The sequence below is a fragment of the Hippoglossus stenolepis genome, chromosome 2 (genome assembly GCF_022539355.2).
Source record: "Hippoglossus stenolepis isolate QCI-W04-F060 chromosome 2, HSTE1.2, whole genome shotgun sequence".
Lineage (NCBI taxonomy): Eukaryota > Metazoa > Chordata > Actinopteri > Pleuronectiformes > Pleuronectidae > Hippoglossus > Hippoglossus stenolepis.
The window spans coordinates 24,875,908-24,897,691 of record NC_061484.1 but is presented as its reverse complement, the minus strand read 5'-3'; the positions used below and the strand labels follow the sequence as shown (position 1 = coordinate 24,897,691).

The 21,784-nt window shown below is 43.6% G+C and overlaps 1 protein-coding gene across 2 annotated transcripts in view; it reads left to right on the top strand.

The window, feature by feature from the left end:
- The window catches only part of sdk1a (sidekick cell adhesion molecule 1a), a 231,817-nt gene that overhangs the window by 201,237 nt on the left and 8,796 nt on the right, over window positions 1-21,784 (top strand). For both annotated transcript variants that reach the window (XM_035172087.2, XM_035172078.2), the window contains 8 exons: window positions 3,545-3,739; window positions 10,096-10,297; window positions 14,424-14,527; window positions 14,679-14,749; window positions 15,551-15,689; window positions 17,253-17,309; window positions 17,397-17,498; window positions 19,923-20,038. In XM_035172087.2, coding sequence (XP_035027978.1) covers window positions 3,545-3,739; window positions 10,096-10,297; window positions 14,424-14,527; window positions 14,679-14,749; window positions 15,551-15,689; window positions 17,253-17,309; window positions 17,397-17,498; window positions 19,923-20,038 — 986 coding nt within the window. The remainder of the gene's footprint in view (window positions 1-3,544; window positions 3,740-10,095; window positions 10,298-14,423; window positions 14,528-14,678; window positions 14,750-15,550; window positions 15,690-17,252; window positions 17,310-17,396; window positions 17,499-19,922; window positions 20,039-21,784) is intronic.

Below are 21,784 nucleotides of genomic sequence, written 5' to 3'. Positions count from 1 at the left end.
TCAAAGAGTGAATCAGAAAAAACAGATAAATGAAGAAGAAGAAGAAGAAGAAGAAGAAAAGCAAGCGAGAGCGCGAGGAACGTGCGAGTGGCTGAAGTCGAAAGAGAGAGAGAAGGGGGAAAAACGACAGAAGGAGATGTATGGAGGTGAGAGGAGGGACAGGTGTGTGTGTGTGTGTGTGTGTGTGTGTGTGTGTGTGTGTGTGTGTGTGTGTGTGTGTGTGTGCGTGGCACAAAGGGGGAGAGCAGAGTAGTATTTGTCCTCTCAGTGGGTGAGGGAGTCGAGCAGGACAGTGTGAGTGATGTGTGACTGTATTGTAAGAGGGAGGACATTTAGTGCGACACCACTCTGTGACAGAAGGATGAGTGGGAGGGCAAATCTCTCTCGATCACAGGGACACACACAAACGGCCAGTCCTGCTGTGTCCTTGCTGTGCGTGTGTGTGCGTGTGTGTGTGTGTGTGTGTGTGTGTGTGTGTGTGTGTGTGTGTGTGTGTGTGTGTGTGTGTGTTCATGCAGATACAAATATCTGTGGTGCACCGGTTTCTTTAGTGCTCATGACTGCCTCATTTCTCCTTGGGATCTCAACCCACGGGGGACTGACACAGAAAGTGGACGGAGGAGGAACGTGACCTCAGACGCTGCACAATCTAATTTAGCAAGAGGCGGTGAAGCATTTTGCGTCTGTATGAATATGATAAAGCCTTATGCACGCAAACATCCCAATGGCAAACTGCCACTGTGCCCCATTTCCATACTACATATTAATTATAATTCAAATCTGAGCATGTAATGTGTTTTTGTGCATTAAAGCCATAAAATTAGGTACTCAGGGTAGTCAGTATGTATATGTAAAACTACTTAATTGGTTTTAGTACTTCATTTTTTAATTTTCTCCAAAAGCCATGTCATAACCAATTTAACACAAGGGTTTTGAATAACACACACACACACACACACACACACACACACACACACACACACACACACACACACACACCACCTTCATCTCTCAAACATCTCTGCTTTGACTTTCTGTGAAGCAATTTCTCTATTTCATGTACTGTTTAAAAAAACTACAGTATCGATGGCGGTATTGGCTCAGAACATCTACGACAGCGGCCCCCTGCTGTGCTCTGAAAACCATCCTGTTCAATAGCTTGTGCTGCACAAGGTTGTTGTTGTTTTTTTGCTGCACCAAGCAAAGTACGACAAACATTTGCACATCCAATAGAAACAAAGCATCCGCCAGTCACAGAACGCACAATGGAGGAGAAGATGCTTTCTTCCTGAGTCCCACGTGACCAACCCCGACCCGAACATCACTTCTAAATCTTTGTCCGGACCCAGGTCGACAGGTCCTGACAGCTCAGGTCGAATAGCAACACAAAGGAGTGTGTTCCTGAGTTCCACAAATTATATGACACGAGTTTCAATACAGGTAACTAACCAAAAAATAGAAAACAACTATTTTGCTCCGAGAACCAGGGCCAATACAGGACAAGTGTGTTTTTATCTGAAAGGGCCCTTTACACAGAGATCCAAAAAAACTACTTCAATGGTTTATTTCAATCAAGGAGGGATGGATGATTATTTTCTATACACGGGAAATGAAAGAAACTGTTACAAATTTAAATAAGTAGCAGTAAATGCAGGAGTAAATTAGTGACGCGGATCAAATCAACACTTCAATTAATCCGTCCACAATCCGACCGTTTAGTACATCTCCAGGGCTTCAGATAAATATCTTATATAGATGTAATATATAACAATCCATTAAAAACAAGCCGTGACATAAAAATAACACATCAATTACGATCCTAAGAGTGAAAAAGTGATAATTGTAACGTTCAGCGTTATGTCACAGTTTGGAGAGAAAGGGCTGACAGGTCCAAAAGGAGATGATGTATACCACCTTGTCCGTTAGAGCCTCAGTGGAGTTTTATCCTCAGATCCAATGGTACAATAACACACGGAGACATGATTTAACACAATATACAATTTGTAGTGTTGAAATGGGAGTTGAGGGATGAGAAGAGTCAGTTGTGACCTGCATTTGCTGTCGTCCAGAGTTTTATTTATAAGCTTTCAGCTCAGAATTATATTAAAGTAAAAGCATAGCACAAAGAATTCACGACTACTACGTTCAAGAGTAGTCGGTGTCGGTGGCACTGCCGCTCCTGTAAGACTTAAATCAATTCAGACAAGGCCACAACAACATGCAGATACAGGTTTTGAAAAGCCTGAAGAATCAGGATGGAATAAATGTTGAATCTGTCTCTGGAAGACGGAGCTGGCCTTTCCCTGACATGACACAGTCACTTTGTAATGGAGATTTAGCCTCGTGTGTCTGATGGGGGCGACGTGCTAATGATATTCAGCGCAGAACATAATGAAGCGCTCTGACCCAATTGTTCGGATGCAAGAGGATTTGTAGTGTAGCTGTTATCCAATAATCTTCCACACGCTGCGTGCACATTAACATAGACTCAGACGATCTGATGAGATTATCAACCACACAACCAGATTATGTTCCTCTGAGCAGATTATCATCCCGATGATTTCCCTCCGCACCAATCACACTCCGCGCTCTCTTCAGATGTTTTGTGTGACTTCATGGAAGCATGATTGTGCGTGTTTGGTGTACAATACAATCTTCATGTTGAGGGGTTTTCTTTTGTGTGAGTGGCCAGTGGCCTGTGGAAAGCTTGGTCTGGGATCAGTGGTTTCACGGTGTGTATGTGTTAAAGTGTGTGGTTGTGTTATTACATGGCCTGCTGCACATGAGACAGAGAAACAGATGTAAGCCGTGTATGCCGTGGGTCACAGCCAAGGGGACAGCGCAGGGATGTATGATTACATAATGTGTAGAGGGAATATCTGTGTGTGAGTGTGTGTGAGTTGAATGTTAAAATTTCGGCTATGTTATTGGGAATGAGAGAGTCTATACTGGGAATATCGATAAAGATAGAAGACTTGACGGCTCCCCCAACGTGGGACGTGGGGTCAAACTCAAAAAGGTCAAAGTACACATCAAATACATTTCTCTCAAAGATTATTTTAGGTATTTCTTATCACCTTAATGTCATTAAATGTATTTGTATTATGTTATTTGATTATATAAGAATTGCGTGACTCCTGATTCCCGTGCGTGCGTGTGTCCCTGGGACTTTGCTTCCGTGACTCCATTCCCCCGATCAGACTAATTCTCCAAATGCACAACATTCGTATCTGGGATATTTCAGCTTCATTTCTAAATAGTGGGGGGGAAGTGGAGACGCTTCATACGTCTTTACACGCAGTCTGTGGTGAAGACGTGTAAATGAACAGTGTGTTTTTCAGTTTGTTTTTATTGTGGAAATGTGATTGTGTGCTTTGGCATCGCGGAGCTATGTTTTCAGACTCTCTCCTGTCTCATGTTGTTCCGCCTTTGATTCCTGTGGGTTCCTTGATCGAAAGTAGGCCACAAAAACACACAGAGGATTGTATTCACACTCAAAAAATCTCTGTCTTCCTGTGTCTTTATTGTTTCTGTCCCTCACCAGGCTACCAGATCTCCTACTGCCTGGACAGCAGGGACCCTCTGCGCTGGACCACGGTGGAGGTGGGCTCCAACGCTCGCCAGTTCACTGTCACGGGACTCTCCTCGGAGCAGACCTACGTGTTCCGACTCACCGCTCGCACCGCGGTGGGCTGGGGCAAGGAGCAGGAGGCCCTGGTTGTTACCACGGAACGCAGAGGTAAAGGACACACACGTACATTTACATTGACTCTTACATTTACTCATTTGGCAGATGCTTTTATCCAAAGCGACTTGCAACTGAGGCTCCACACTAAATCTTCAGAACAGTGTAGACCTGGAAGTGAATACTAAGTGGTGAATCTGTTCAACAAGATAAAGTTTAGGAGTTGAGGTGCACAGTTAGTGCTTGTCAGGCATGTTGGGGAGTTAGAAGGGTTGAGAGAGGAGGTGCTCTCAGAGGAGAAGAGTCTTCAAGAGGGTAGGAGAGAAGATAGATTGCAGAACGAGAGGGACTATCCTGCTCTGATAGCCTTCGGTAGCTTGTTCCACCACCAGAGAACAAACGGGAACAGTCCGGACTGTGATCGCCTTGTGTGCAGGGAGGGAAATGTCAGCCAGCGTTCCTCGGAGGAGCTCAGTGGCCGACACGGAGCGTAGGCCCGTATGATGGAGTTCAAGTAGATGGGTGCAGCCCCAGAAGTCTCTGCAGGCACACATTAGTGACTTGAACTGTGAAAGTCGGCACCCACTTTAGCAGAACTTCGGGATCACGCTCCTATTAAAACATCCGACCCGACACTCTGCCTCACCCTGAAACACAAAGTGCTCAACGTACGTAAAGAATTTATAGAAATCTAATTTGAACAGTGTTCGTACAGTGTGACAGAAAACATTGAGACGATGTGAGTAATTCATCAAAGCACCTTTTCATCAAGCACACATTTGATGAGAAGTGATATTCTCAGCTCTGCCTGGAGTCTCACTGCTGGTGTGTTTAACTATAGCGTCGTCCTGAGGCTAACGGCAAATTGTTGTGAAGAAACTAAAACTAACTATCGTGAATGACGTGAGCGACAGAGACGGTTTTCTCTTTGAAACTATTCCCCTGTGCTTTAATTTCAGGAACACAAATTAATTTTAATAGGGATTAAAAAGCCAAGAGATTCGTTTTCACAGAGATATTTTTTTAATGGACGACAAAGCTTTTCTAATCATCACTGTTGCTTCTTTCAAAACAATATTTTGCAACATTAAAAAATAGTAATACTTTTAATTCAGCAAGACACTCAACAACCAAATTGCTCCTGCACAGCTGAGCACGCACAGACACACACACACACACACACACACACACACACACACACACACACACACACACACACACACACACACACACACACACACACACGTAAGATGCATGACTGATAGACAAAGCCCTAGATACAGAGGAGCTGTGTGAATGTGTGAGTAAATAGGTGAATGTCAGCTGTACTTTGAAGAGCTTTGAGTGGTTGTTAAGACCAGAATAACTCTTTATAAACACAGTCCATTCCCCGTTCTCTCTGCCGAGGAACATAAGATGTGGTTGAAAGCCCCATTAAATAGCGAATCAGACACATATGTAGTTATAGGTGCAACCGAGCTGCTATCTGAACAACTGCACCCAGCAGCGAGTTGGAGCAGGAGGAAAATGTTCAAAGTTCCTCTCTGTGCACTGGCAGGAAGCGAGACGTGTCGTACGTCTTCATTCACGTGGGGGGAAAATGACAAAGTGCAGTAATTTGTGTTGTGTGTGATTGTTAAAAACATTTACGTCAGTCCCTCTCTCTCTTTAAAAATGAATGAACACAGGCCCAGTAAGAGTGTGATTGAATTCTGAAACTGTATTAAATCACACACTAATGGAACCAGCATAACAAGTGTCTTTGTTTTCTATTTATAAAAAAAAAAAAAAAAATACATTACTGGATAATTCAACTAGAATAATGGGGTGGGAGCTCGGAGGCTTTGAGTAATGACGAGTAAAATTAGCTTCCTTCATCCAGTCCTGCTGCTTATCAAGCACCCTGTGCTGCATTCATGCCACAGAAACCAGCAAGGAAATTCACATTCGATTACAACGATGAATACGCAGATAAAAAGGTCTTAAATAAACCAGATTGGTCAGGAAATCCTGTAAATGAGCGACTTACTTATTTTATTAATTGTACCTGTGCTCTTCAAACTTGTATTATAGTCTATTATAGTGGACAATCATGTGTTTTTTCATATTAACTTTCAAATAGAGGCAAATTGGTCAAAGACATTTGGGGTTTGCTATTTCTTAAAGTGTGGGAAGGGTACGGAAAAGTCAGGTCAAGTTTTTGCATTTAAAATTGTTATGATCTCTACTTAAGAGGAGTAATGAGTCGTGGTCTTTGTGAAATCCTTGCAAAAGATAAAGTCCAGACACAGAAAAGCAAACAGCTCGGACAGATCCTCCATGATTCAACAAGTAGTTAGTGGCTGAACGTGCTCAATCCGTTTGTACTGGGCTCCGAATGTTGGTGCGATATAAGACGTATGACCTTTTCCACGAGTCGTTGTGCAAAGAGAAAAAGATGAAATGACATTTAAAATCTCCAGCGGATTTAACAGAGCTGCACGGCGGCAAATGTAGATATTGAAATCACCAGGTATTAGTTGTACGAGGGCGTAACGAGCGTCTGGAGTTTCAAATACTTCCCCCGAGTATCTGTGCAACAGTTTAAAAGCTGGCGGCGGCTCAGTCATGAAAAAATAATGTTAACGTTTCAGAACAAAACGTCTGTTGTATTTTTTGTGTTACTAAACAGACTCAAATGAACTGACTTGTCGAGTGAAACGAAGATTTTCAGCTTCTCTCACCAACTCTGGCTTCTTCAATTGTGGTAATTTTGTCTTTTGTGGCAAGACCTGTAATTCAGAACAGTAGTAGAAGTAGAACAGAGATAATGAAGACTGAGATGTGACTCTCCTTAGTTCTGTCGAACCTGGAGCCTGAAAATGACATTTTCTCCTAAAGGCAGTTGACGGACAAAGAGGATGAACAGCTCTTTATAGTGACTCGATTTTAAAAGAGCTAAAGCGAGTGAGGAATAAAGTTTGAGACAGATAAAACGTCAGGTTTTTATACGGAGGTCGTGATGCTTTTATCTCGTCTCAGTGTATTTTCAGAGCTATTTTCTTTCATTGCTACCAGTTGACATGTGCACCAGGTTATACAGGTGATTTTATTTTACACTGCATGAATGATATTTCACTAAATTGTGACAGGAGAAGATTGTGTTAAGTTAACAGAGTGAACAGCAGGAATCAAACTGTAAAAATAGATAGTTTCATGAACTCACTGACACCTGGTGAATATCTTTTTAAATAACGAATTTGTTGTAGACAGTGGTTGGTAAGTTTAGTTTGAAACAATATTTTGAAAGTGTTCTTGTTGCCAGTTTGAGAAAAGGCCTGTAGAGCCGGGGGATAATTCCCTGTGCAGTAGTACAAGTGATTCCCATTATAGGTCATCCTGATTCAATTTAATTAAAGAATATAGATAATTTTTTCTTCTTTCACCAAACTTAGTTTAAAAACACTGCATTGTTACTCCTGGAACCTGTTATTTTGATAATCCGTGATAATACATTTCCCTTATCCTAAAATTAAATGTTTAGCAAAATTAATTTCAAAAGGTTTTTTGACTCCTGAGATAAGAGGAGCCAACCCCTTGAAAGTAAAAGATCACTTTCACTGTCACTCCTAAAGTAACAGTGGCTCTAGTGTCTCAATGGACCGTCGGAAGAATAACTTTGACTTTTTGGAACATGACTCAAAACCTTTCATATACGTCGTCCCTGATCTCTTTGTCCAATTCTCCCTGTCAGCCGATACCCGCACACGTCTGGTAAAGCATTGAAATGCTACAAAAGTCCTTGCAATAAATCGTGACAGTGAATTTTTATGAAAAACTGGAATCATGATGTCTGATATTCCGCTCAGAGCTCTCGGCGTGTGTAGTGCATTTTAATTGGATCAGATATCGTGACATCGGCAGCATCATTATCAGGATTTCTTTAGAAAAAGAATTCAGTGGTTCCCTGTTCCACTTCAGTAACATAATGGCCCATTCTCACTGGGAGATAGACAGAATGGCCTAATAGAGATTTCTTTCTGATGATGGTGGAGAGACCAACTTAATCCCTAGAAAGAGAAAATTGGTTTTTTGAGTGGGCCTGTGTGTGTGTGTGTGTGTGTGTGTGTGTGTGTGAGGCAGCGTTAACGTGCCGCATGTATTATGAACAAAAACTGTGATTCCCTCCAGAGATATTTGTCTAATCGGGTGTTTGTCTCCGAGACGGTGATAACTGATAAGGTAATGAATGAAGCAGTTGCTTTATTTAGCAGAATCCATTCCCCCCCCCCATACACCCCATCATCCCCTTCTTCTAGTACCACCCAGTGAGGGACGGAGCTGGAGGGCAGGAGGGGTCACGGGTGGGTTTTTGAAAGTTAGGAATATACAGTATTTACCCAAAAAGGAGAAAAAAAGAATTCCACTCCGATAAAAGAGGACAGATAAAGAGAACTAAACTCTTCACACAAACCAAATACATATCACCAAAACATCATAGTTCGTCTAATATTTGAGATAAACACTGTTTTAAACCAAATTATCCAACTAGTCAAAGTATCTGAAGACGAAACTTAAGTCTAAATCAAATACACCCTAACCCCTGGAATACTCAATAATAAGATCCGGCCTCCAACAATCCCGACCGTCCTCCCTCTCTTCCCCCGGTGTAGCAGTAAACAGTCGTGTTAGTGCTCAAAGGGCAGTACGTGTTCTGACAGTTATGAGCTGATTATCAGAACATGATCTTTACTGTGGAACAGAACAAGAGGGGAACAGACAGGGAGACACAGATGGTATCAGGGAAACAAAGGCGGCAGAGAACAGTGAAATCTTGATGGGGATGGAGAATAAAGACGAGAGGGAAAAAGGGAGACAAACAGATTTGACTAAAATTACTTGTGATAAGGATGAATGAGGGAAGGCGAGCCCGTGTGTGTGTGTGTGTGTGTGTGTGTGTGTGTGTGTGTGTGTGTGTCAATATGTGACTGTGCTTCTGCGTATGTTTCAGAGCGTAAGTGGCGATTAATTAAACTTCAGGGAGAATCGATCGTGCTTTTATTTCTAGACTTAATCGATAACCCGCCGCCCCTGAAATTAAACAGTAATGCCCCCGGACCATGTGTTTTGTTTTTTGTTGTCTCAACGTGCCGTGTCACGACTAATCAAACACAAGTCTTCCTCCAATTGAATAGTGAAGACAAATCTCTCTCTCACACACACACACACACACACACACACACACACACACACACACACACACACACACACACACACGCTGGCAATCTGCTGAGAATATTGTTTCTTTAATGCCGCGGTGGTTAGATGTCTTGTTTCATTTAAACATATGAATGCACTGCAGCAGTCACATTGGGGCACGTATGTGATGTGAATGTGGGACGTTCCTGTCCAGTGTTACAAGCTATTTGCAGCATATGGTCCACGATGGTCTCCATTTGTTCAGGTCACAACTCATTTCAATAGCGACACATCAGAGGGAAATTAAAGGAGAAGCAGGAACGGATGAGTGGAGAAACATATTCGAATGCGTATGTTCCCGCACAGCGATCATCTCACACATGCATTTACATGCATTTAGGTTGCATGGTTCCGGCTGACTCGGCTGTAAGCTGATTTATTAAACATTGGTTTCTTTAGTCAAAGCAGGGGGATTAGACAAGCCTGGGTTTCTCCATCTAGATGTTCCTTTTGAAAAAGCTGATTTCTTGTCTCTAATCAGATTCTTACATGACTTCTGGTAGAGAAGGCTTCACTGTGACAGCAGATGAAACGAAAAGATCATTATACGTGTAGAGATTCACGCTGTATTCAAATTAATTCAATCCAAAGTCTAATTGAAACTGAAAGCTCCTTCTAGAAGTCGTAATCTGTGAGTTTACACCATAATCTGTATATGAATGACAGCTCCTCAAACGTGAAGCCAGAGCATCTTGATCGCCCCCTGGTTGCTGGGTGCGGTAGGGGTCATAAACCTCACCTCCTCCATGTTAGCAGATGGGACATGGACCAAACTAGAAGTCGTATCAAATAAATGTTCTCACAGATGGTTTCTGTCATTGCAGGTTGATCTTATCACATTAATGTTTGTTGTTCATGTTTCAAGTAAGTCTGGAGTCTCCAAATGTGCAAAATGGCGGCTTTTGTATTCGGGATCATTTGGCTTCATTTCTGGATAGTGGGATAAACTGGAGAAGCATCATCTGTCTTTTCATACAGTCTTTGGTTTCCACTGCCTAACATCCGACTCTCTAAACATGTTCGAGCTTTAAGGAGAAGCTGTGCTACTTTATGTATGACTTGGTTTTCAAAATGTGTCAGAATACTTTTAAACTTCTAAATGCTCCCTCGCCTATATTCCATTTCCTTCCACTCTCGTCTTTTTATATCTTCTCTCTTTCCCACATCCACAGAGCGGCCGCAGCCACCGAGGAAATTGTACGTTCCTCAGGACAGCGTAGAGTCTCGCCGTCTCCACCTCCACTGGGTGACGGGAGGCTCGGGCTCTTCTCCCCTGAGGTACTTCACTGTGCAGCTCAAACAGCTGCCCAGTGGGGACTGGAACACACACATCGCTGACATCCCACACAACGTGACCGCCTGGAGCGTTGACAGGTACGCAAGTGCTGATATATACACGCACACACACATATTGAAGCTTGTACAGAATATAGTACATTTACTACACCACTTGACTGTTTGCTTAAGCCTCTCCTCCAAGCATCCATCCATTAGACATACTTTATCCTTAGAGAGTCATGGGGGGAAGTGGAGCCAATCCCAGCTGAGATTGGGTAAAAGACGAGAGGCGACCTTCACTCTTACATTCACACCTATGGATAATTTAGAGTCACCAATTAACCTGACCTGCATGTGTTTGGACGTTGAGAGGAAGCTGTGCAGCGCTGCCGGTTCGGGGGAAAACATGCACACTCCACCCCCCCCCCACACACAAACTAGCTTAGCAACTGTAAGTAGGTGCATTGAATTGATGCAGCTGCTTACAGTCGTCAAGGCAGCAACAGTATAAGTAATAGATGTTTGCTCTCACGTTACCTGCAATGTTTGCATGACTACCGCTAATTAACTTACAACCGACAGCACTGAGTGCTACTTCCATGAAGCGTTTCTTTCTTATTAGGTTGTAAAGATAGATTACAAAAGCTCCATTCACAACAGCAGCAGCAATGAAGTCCTCCCCGCATGCTTTTAAGAATTTAGCCGAACATTAACGTCTCTGTCCTGCTCATTATTGGATTTGAGAAAGTTGACACTCCAGCGAACCCAGCAAGGCCTCACGAGATAGCGTTTGACGAACATCGGGGAGACTTAACTTCCAGTGGTGTCCAATACTCTGAGACCGATTTTCCAATGGGGAAGTGGTCTCTTCACTGTCCGTCTCTCCATGAGTCTAAGCTGAGCAGCTCGAGAGGATAATGTCAAAACAACAATCTGATTTCAAATGTTTTCTTCATCATACTTTGCTGTAATACAATAACAATTCTGCTCTGACATCCTGTGTGTGGCCAGCGAGTGTATTTTTATAACCCTTTCACTAGATTAATATTTTTTAGAGTCTATTTGAAATGTTTGACATGTGCTGCGTGACATCAGAAAGCTTGACAGGCCTTAGCAACGGTATCTAAGGAGGGACAGGGCTCACCTAGACATCGATTTGCCCACGTCAAGCATCTCTGGAGAAAACAGGAACAATTACTGTTATATATATTATGTATATATTCAATATGGAAGTTGGGTTTAGTGCAACATGTTGGACTTGGACTAGTTGAAGCAATCGGTAGAAATCTTGTAATGTTTATGCGTCCTCGGGGAGGAGGGTGGACAGAGAGGGGGATGCTGTGAATTCTCAAAGCAAAGAACTGAGAATTAGAACACAGAAAGATTTGTATGAATTTAGCACAGGAAGTAAAGAAAAGGTTGATGGAGGAAAAAAAGAAAACCACCAGAGAGAGCGGAATAATCATAATCACTGCAGAACCTTGGAGGATCTCCGTCACCTGATCACACAGGCACAGCAGGAACGGCTCTGTCTTTTTATCTTTCTTAATATTCTCTCTCTCTGCCATCATGCTTTCAAGTTCTCTCTCTGCCATTTATCAGTCATTTGTCTTTCTTCAACCAGTTTTATGTTCCCAGCATTCGTCCCAGTTGTTGCCACCACCTTCCGTCCAACCACCAGTAGCCAAAGCTTTCAAAACCCATCAAACGTCCTCGAGCAGCACCTCGCACTCGTCCTGTGCTCCAGTGCTGTTGAGCGCTGTTTCCATTCCTCTCTCTTTATCCCTCCATCCTCTCCTCCCTGTTGAGACTGTCATTACAGCAGCAGGTGATTGTGGTCAGACTGCATGGCTGCTCCAACCCGAGTAGCAGAACCCTGATGAGGCTTATTTGTGTTTAGTGTGCGTCTCCTGCTTCGTGGCGGTTTTTAGTGAGCTCCCTTCACAAGCTATCTCAGGACTATTTGAGATGCTGAAGACTGTTCTCTCAGTGTGTCTGCATCCAACCTGCCTCGGGGAGAGTCGATCTGCCGCGATGACGGTGCCCGTTGTTGTCTCGACGCCGTTTTGGAGCTCACTCTATCACTGAATGCTCTCATTACAGCGGCCGGATGGAGGAATTAGCTCACATCTCCATTTGCTCAAACTCATACTCACTTGTTATCTGTCCCTAATTGTTGTTTTCCAGTGAGACATCTTTGGAAACCAAAACATCGAAGTCCCCAGGCTCATTCGCAGACACACACACACACAAAGTCCACACACACACACACACAGGCTCACACTTTCAAACACTGTCCTCAACATCCTCCCAGTGCTGTTGGTACCCCACCCTCTTTGAGCTCTGTGCCTTTGATGTTCTATTCCTACGATACCCACAACCCCATAGGGCCTTTCTTGTCCCTTATTGCGCCCGGCTCATTATTATACAAGAAGACACTTGAGCAGTTCTTCTGTCGCACCCGCTGAATTTTTAACTGGTCCTCTGCAGTCTCCCTGGCGGCTCTGTAAATACAGTCTGGAGAGGGACCTTGCAGGTAGACGCGGGAGCAGCAGTGGAATGACTTCTTGTTGTTGCTAATTATTGAATCACTCTTGTTAACCGGTGTTTATAATGTGTTAGATCAATTAAGAATTAAGAAAAATGACTGTTTTTGCAGCCACCTGTCCTTTTTTTAAATTTTTAATCAATTTCCCAGCGCAAGGGAGAGAGGGTGCGTTGAAACTATTAGCAGCTGTGCAGCAGACTTGTTCAGCTAGTCGCTATGAATGGGTCCGTGTTCGTCGGACAGGTTGTAAGTGGCTCTTGGGTAAATTGTTTTCAATATGACTGGTGTAAATTGTTTTCCTGTTCTTATTAATGCTTTCACTCTGCACAGAGGAGAAAATACAGATAAGATGTGGTCGTGAAAATGCTTTGGCAGGGGAGACAATTAGGAAAAGGTGTACGATAATTATTATTCAAGACCTTGTGTGATCTTCAGAGACCAGTGAAAGGGCAAAACACGCCTGTGAGAGGCGGAGGAGCCGGAGTTAAAGGCACCCAGTGGATTCTCTGACCACCTGTGGGCTGCAGAGAAAAGAACATGTTAAATAGCCCTTAACAAGGCAGGAATTGCACTGAATGTTGAATAACTGAACACAGACCGAAGGAGTGAGAGCACACACTGGTTTGGAATGAAGATTAACAAAAAGATATTTTATTGACCAATAGCGGGAAACAGCTCAGCAACTTTGGCAAGAATCAATTTTATCCAAACACAGTGGTGCTAAATCTTTCCCGTATTCATGAAGCCAGAGGAGCTGCACACAGGTGCCTAAAGAGCCGATCAGCCGAAAACAGACTCACTGACTTTCTTCCACACACCCTCCTGCCTCATGTCGTCTACATACACAGTGGACGAGTGAATGAATGGACTGTGAGGGGAAACAAACATCTACCTGAGCTCTACCTCTATTTGTCCTCCCCCCCACAGGTGACGGACAAACTAGTAATAACACAGTCCAAGTACCAACTGTGAAACCACCAGAGACTAAAGCTCAGTCCTGCAGCTACAGGAGACACTGAGATGCAATTTTCACCCGTGGCACATCTTTCAAGTTCCCCCAAAAAAACCCTGAGAGTTGGATTAACACCTGGTGCATCCACTGCCATGTGTGAAAACCCATTGTGAGCACTGACAAAAGTTATTTTAGATTGATGATCATAAGGCGCAGCTGCTCCAGAGGAGACTCCTCACCGACACGCGTCTTCAGCTGTCGCAGTATGACACAAGTCGTGATCAAAGTTACGAGTGTAATTGTATTGCTGTGGTTTTATTGGATGGATTACAGATGCAATGCCCTCATCAGTTGGTTTAGTGATAAAAAACTAAAATCACACTGAAACAATATTGTGAATCTTGCGTCGGGGATCGCTGTGCAGCTAGTCCACTTCTCAATATTCTAATGAACTGATTTATAAATTCATGCCTGAACCAAAATGCAAATATATACGTCGGCTTAGGCCCAACAGCCTCCTCACGAAACCACATTTACATTCACTCGATGAAGATTTTTATTTGCATCCGCACCAAATTGCACAGACTCATAAATGTCTGTCCCCTAAATATACCTGATCCATGAATTATTCTCAAAAGCATCAATGAAACACTTATAGAGATATAACCTCCTTACTGAATGCATATATATATATCATAAACATAAATGTGTTTTGTCTGTAGGTTGGAGCCCTTCACATCGTACAAGTTTCGGATGCTGTCCACCAACGATGTCGGGGACAGCGTCCTCAGCAAAGAGACCGAGGCTGTGACGACTCTGCAGGACGGTGAGAGACTGGGAGGAAAAGAAAGTGGAGGATGAGGGGAAATGTGGATTTTAAAACATAGCAGTGAAGACCTGGGGGGGGGGCGATGGACAGAAGCTTGTCTCTGTGTCTTTTTCTCTTCCTCACTCTCTTTCCTGTGTTTCCTCTCTAGTGCCCGATCAGCCTCCGGTGATCCTCGCAGTGAAGCCCACAACCACCACCTCAGTCCTGGTGCAGTGGAAGGTATTGTCCTTCTTGTAGCACAACAACAACAACAAGACCCACACACAGAGAAACTCACAGACCCACACAGAAAAAAACTTGGGAGTTGCAGGTTAATCATTTACGTGAGATTGCTGCAGACTCACCCTTTGCAGTGTTTGTGTCCCTGGAGGAAATTACCATTGTTACTGAAGCAGGAAAGTTCAGAGGGCAGCAGAGACAGATTGACGAGATGGAGGGAGAGAAGGATGAACAGACGGAGGGGACAGATCGTCCTGGGTGGGGAGGAAAAATGTTGAAAAGTCCTAATGAGGATATAGCAGCAGGGGAGATGTTAGAGGGCAAGAGAGGCAAACATCAGCAATGTCCATCAATGGAGGAAAAAGAAAAGCCCGGGGAGTTACAGGAAAGTAGAGCGAGTCTGGGGCGAAATGTGAATTGACAGTAAATATAGCATTGGCGACTTCAACGCTTGTCACTCTCCCTCCGCTGTTTGGAAATGTCTTCTCCGTGCTCCTTCTAGCCTCATATCAAAGCAGAAGGAGGCAGCGGAAAAACAAAGTCACCCGCAATTTCATCATCCTTTACAAGAGTGCCAGACCCAGTGAAGCATCGCTTTGTCTGTGCACGGCAGCTCTTTAAAGTGGACTCTGCTGATAAAATACTGCTCCGCCAGCCGGCCCGTGTCCTGTCAATCACGGAGAAAATGAAAATTGTCTTCACATACAGCAGAAATCCCTCAGAAGTTTTCTATTTGGGAAATGGATCATTATTAATTCTCTTCATGTGCCGGTGCGTGTGCTTGTTTTGCGTGTTTGCCAGCGGCCCGGTGACGACAGCATTAACGGGGTGCTGACTGGATACCGGCTGTACTACAGAGAGCTTCCAGTAAACAGCTCGGCTTCCGCTGAGGCAGACGTCCAGACAACGAGGAGCACCAACACAAGTTCCCTCGTTACAAGTGAGTGGTACAGATGCTAATGCTGCGCCCGCCAAACGCTCCGTTCTCGCACGGCACGTGTGAGCAGAGGTAACGGTGTCATTTCTATCACTTTAAATTTTCAGTCATTTTTTGGGAAAATATCGGTGCTGGTTTGCAGACAGAGGTTTAGAAAAAGCAGGGCTCTCATTTTTGGGGATTTTATCAACTGTAGCTTTCTAATTTTCGACAAACACATTTGCAAGTTGACTTTTAATTTGTTTCCAATGACTCAAGTTATAACAAGGATCCAGTAAAAGGTCTTAAATATGCTGTCGTTGGCTTTAAACCTAATAACTTGACCATACTTGATATGACTTCTTGTTTTCCAATGTAGACGTTAGTCTTAGTTTTATATGTGATATAAGGAACGTGTAAGATCGGACTGGTCGTAGCATTTAGCTACGACCAGTCCGATCTGTATAGTTGTTGATTTTCTCCGCAGCTGTGGAAATAATGTGTGGCTACAAGTGCAGATCGTAAACTCAGTCATGCCAACACTTACAAACTTCCTTAGAGCAAATGAACACCCTGTTAAAAGTTTGGTTTTTTTTTTAAGAGGGTAATAAAAAGGCCTCCAGGCTCTTTAGACACTGAGTGTAGCCACAGTCCTATATTCTCATTGGCAGCTGTGGCTCAGCGAAGAGAGCAGGTCGTCCAGTAACAGATCCCCCGGCTCCTCCAGACTGCAATGCCGAAGTGTCCATGAGCAAGACACTGAGCACACTCTGATGGCTGTTCTGTCAGTGTGTGAATTACAAGGGTTTAGCTAACGGTCAGTTGCTCTTATGGAACTTTACTGTGGCTCATGGACTAAATTTTTATTGTCGATCACACGAGTATGAATCAGTGAGTTTTGTAGCTCATACAAACCAGCTGCTCACCAAGGCGCCGCAATGAAATCCTTTATTTAATGAAAAATATTTCAATGTCAGCGTCGGTATTATGTGAAATCACAAAATAAGCAATGAAAGAAAGTCGCAGATGAAAACAGTTTGCACCAATAAGCACAGTGACAACGTCTGTAGAAGATTTATAACCTGGCAATCTTATAAAAAAGATCTTTGTTCACTGTTCATGCTGCGTCGCACTTCTAATCTAACAGTGAGTTAAAGTTCTGCCGTGTTTCTGATACGATTTTCAATCAGAGCTTTTTAAATATTTAAGAAAAAGAGAACTGAAAAGATGTTTTAAAGATCTTTTCAGATGATTTCCACATCAAAGCAGGAACCAGGTGTGACTATGATGACAGACTGAGCAAACGGCCCCTCACAAGGCCGCGCCCCCCCTCATGAGACCACCCATATTGCACTATAACATTGCAATAATAAAATATTATTATGCGCCGTGCTTTATAGTAGATTGAGTATCTGCCCGACTAGATGGGCAATTCTGTGTCCATCCAGCGGCCACGGCGTCCGACAAGGGAGCAGAAACATAAAAGTCTTTAATACAGTCATTTTATTGAATAGCATTATAATTCCACAATTTATTGTTGAACGTGAAATGTTTATTGATTTACTCTCCCTCCGTGTTTCCCTCAAGCCAAGAGCACCTTCAAGACCGTCAGCAGCGCCTCGCTAACAGAGTTCGAGTTGACACGTAAGTCGTCCGACGATAAACCCGCAGCGCCGCCTCGGCTTGTGTGTTGTGGTGAAGTCTTTAAACTGCTGTGTTGTTTCTCTGCAGAGCTCAAGAAATTCACGCGTTACCAGATTGTTATGACGAGCTACAACATCATCGGAGAGAGTCCACCCTCCATCCCTGTCGAGGTGTCTGTTGGAGAGGCAGGTCAGTGAAGGACGCTGCTTTTTGCACATGATCACTGTGGGAGCTACACATCTGGTTCAGGATCGAACTCTTGTTTAATGCCAGAGAAGCTGTTTTACTGTTGAACATTGTTTTTCTAGCTCTTCTCTCCCATGTGCGTCGTTAAAAAGCTGAATTCTAAGTACACAAAGGAACATTTCAGTTGAGAGTATGTGTCACATGACATAGGAAATTGGAGTTTTTTTTCCAACCCAAGGTTCACTTACCACATTTTTCTTCAGCATTAGCTGGAGTTTAGTTTTAATGGAGATTGATCTGTTGTTTTGACCCAGTAGCTGTGATGATTTCCATCACAGTGCTTCCATCTGCTTTGAAAGGTGCCGTGATATGGTAGAAATCTATACAAGAAACCAGTAAGTGGACTTTGAGTTTGGGATTGTTTGGTCAAAATAAGTCTCCGCTTTGTCGGCTTTATCCAATCTCGTCCCGTCCGCTCCGATGCTTCTGTCATTCTCTTCTCGTTCGTTCTTTGTCGTGTCCACACCTCCTGTCCTGCTCCTGCTGCCCCTTGAGTGACATTGCATTTGATAGGCGTAGAGGTGCTCTCGATTAGATAAGTGTGTGTGTGTGTGTGTGTGTGTGTGTGTCTGTGCAGGTGTGTGTGTGTATGAGTGTGTGTGCGAATATCTGAATGTGATCCAGAGCTGCACAAGGTCATCTATTTTATAGTGAAGGCCCAACCCCTGTTTAACTTTCACCAGAGTCAAACCATGGATCCATTAATCAGACAGGAAAGCAAATATATCTCACACATGCAAACACACACACACACACAAACCCACACACACACACACTCTTTACTACAAAACACTTAGTGAGCATGTTGAGCAGGATGGGTTGAATGACGTGACAGCAGGAGGATGTGAGGCCTTTAAATGTCCATTATGTGTTGTCAAAACTGAGTTTATCGTTCAGTGTGAGTCCAAATCTTTCACCCCTGTCTGTTTGTTGGTTGTTTTTTATCGTTATTAGCAAGATTACACAAATATACAAGACAAATTACCATGTAACCTGGTGATAGGATGCAGTTTGGATCCAGTTCAGGAGGCAGATCCAGGAATTTTTCATCTGTTTCCTCATTTTCACTGTTTCCCCAGTAAAAACAATCTTGGATCTTGATCAAAAAAGGCTCATTTATGGGACTGGTTTCACTACGATTTGATCTTGACTCTGAGTGAAGTGGAGAAGCATCAGACGGGGGGGCGATGTTGAGTTGGGTGTAGCCTTTTCATGGTGTTGACAGTATCCTGGTAAAAGTGGCTGGGGAATCCGGGAGCTGGAGGAGGAGGTGCTGGAGGAGGAGGTGGTCTCGGGCCCTGCAGGCAGATTTGAGGCCGTACAAAGATCTGCACTTTATGCTAGCGACACCCACACGTTTTTTGCAATCTCACACTCCCTCCACCAGACTGGTCCTGCATTCATAACCAATTTGTGTGTGTGTGTAGAGTTTAATAGGTTATACATATCACATGCAATGGAGGGAGAGGTGAGGATAAGCAGCGGGAGTCGGAGGGGGCGGAGGAGGAGGAGGACGGGGCTCGGGGGGGGATGATGAAATGGGGTGATATGGCCTTTTCTTTAGCCTCAGGTGCAACTGCTGAGCTGTTCATGCATATGTGTGGTGCAGTGGAGTAACAAGGTACCGCCTTAGGCCCAGTCTAATTGGAAGAATAGAACATATCTTACCTACTTCCTCCGTAACAACCAGCTGCACACACACACACACAGACACACACACACACACACACACAATCTTCTGCTTCTAACATATCGAGGACACTCATTGGTATAATGTCTTCCTGAGTCCCTAACCTTAACCTTAACCCAATAGAGCGTAACAGTGACCGCCCACTTTTAGAGCGGCTCTGGTTCCTGAAGTAGTTTCTCCATCGATGTGAACAGCTAAATGATGTCATGACGTGACCATAAAACATTTGATTTGCAGCAACAAAAAAATTACGTAAAATGGGGGAAAAGGGCAAAGGTACGAAAGTGCGTGTATATGTTTTTTATAGTGAAAGAACTACACATCCCATAAACCATTGCGAATGATCCCTTTCAAACCACATCTTCTTGAATTTAACCTTGATTTTGATATAGTGTTGTGTTAAATTGTCGTCTGTAGCTTGTATGTGTGTATATAGTGTTTCATGAAGTGTGTAGTGTAGTAACCTATAGTAACTCTGAAGGATCTGATCATAGCCGACATGATTTTTGCAGTTTATGCTAAACATTTCCATGGTAACAATGAGCTCCACCAATCAATGACTGAGGATTGTGGGCAGTGTAGTACTTCTCCTTGACTTTCACGAATAAGGTCTTTACTTGAAAATGGTCCTCACAAAGACACAAGACCTGTCTAACGAGGCCTCTCTCCTGCTGCAGCCCCTTCCGTGGCCCCCCAGTCCATCAGAGTGTCCGCTGCGTCTCCCTCCAGCCTGGAAGTGACCTGGGACACCCCCCCCCTCGAGACCCAGAATGGACTCATCCAAGGATACAAGGTGACACACACACACACAAACACACAAACATGTACACACACACAAATAATTCAAACACACGTGCGATCACTAAGGGTAATAGAGTTTCTACGAGGTGGAAGAATCCCACAGCGGCGTTTCTGTCTGTGTTTAAAACGACTCCCCTCTTGTCTTGGAGGGGTTTTGCTCTGCTGCACCTTCAAGTGCCCTATGGAGACGAGAGAAAGAGACAGAATTAAGTTAGAGGAAGAATCTGAATATCCTTTAATGGTTTCAATATCACTCCCCGGCCTGCCCCACCCCACCACCACCCCCCACCCCCTTAACTCTCCTGTCCCACCCCCTCGCTCTTAGTACTTCAAACACAAGGTTATCTGTCCTGCTTTAGACACATTGATTTCTGCTGGAGTAGAGGGAGGAATGGAGAAGAAAGGAGGGAATGTAATATTTGCAGAGTGAAGGAATGAGACGGGCGAGTGATCCCTGTAGAATCCTGATTAGAGACGAGGATTCAGCGAATATGTTAAAGCTACCAGAGATGGACGGAGGCTGGGAGGGGTTGTGAGGCGGAGGGGGGGGTTAAGGAGATTAAGAAAAGAGAAAAAGAGCAAAGAGAGAAGGTTCAATGAATTCATAGGTTCAGACGTCTGTTAACACACCTACTCTGTGCGATGAGCAGCACACAGCGGGTAGGACTAACACCAAACTTCACCGCGGAGTACTTTTCCACAGTCGAGGTTTCCTGAAATGCCCTCGAGGGCTTGTTAAACACACTGAACATGATGGGTGAGGGGGCAACAGGTATCACCAAACTATGCAGGGCCTGTCAGGAGGTGTGTATGTGAAACGTTGCCGGTTATGAAATGTTTTGTCTGAGCAGCAGCGAAAAAACCTTCGGCAGAAAACAGCTATTCTTATTTATTCTTGACCGTGAAAATCGATCCCCACTTTCCTTGTTTTGTCAGAATTTTATCTTTTTTTGTGGTAAGACTACGGGTCAGGTTTTTAAAAAGGAAAGTGCAGGAGATCACCTAAGATCCTTAATCAACTCCTCGACTGAAGAGATGTTTGTAAAAAATCCATTTCATGTTCATTCATGCTGGAGTTTTTCCAGACTAATCCTGAAGGTCTCACTCTCTGAACACAAAAACACAAAAATAGATCCCGAACAGCCGAGTGGATTACTGAATCACCAGAAGCATCACGAGAGATATTTCCCATTTCCCTAAAAATAAAGTATTGTAAAATTGAATTTCCTCTCTTATCCAGAAGGTACCACAGTTTTATTTCGGAGCGAGCGGATGGATGAGTTATTCTGCATCTCATTACTGGAACAGCTCGCCGAGGGAGAGAGATGGTTTTATGCTGCCCTCAAGTGCCACTCATGAGCTGCTGCTTCCCGGTTTGGAAGTTGTAAATATAACTTATGACGCTTTGTGGAGCTTTCAGTTGGGAATAATAACAAAATGGAGCCTTTAAGTGGCTCTTGGACGTTGTTTTACTTTATATCCCAAACTGCACTGGAAAGGTTTATGTTCCAGGGAAAAAAGGAATAAATGTAGCAGCTGAAATTTCATGCAACTAAATTCTGTGAATTATAAATTGAAAACATTTGCATTAATCACATTTGACATCAGATATTAAAGGAATATGACAACGATTTAATTCTTGCTAAATATTTGGTAACATTAAAGATCTCATTGCTTGTACCTTGGTCTTTGAACATTGAACCTTACCTCATGAAAGAGACCCATGAAATATTCTTTA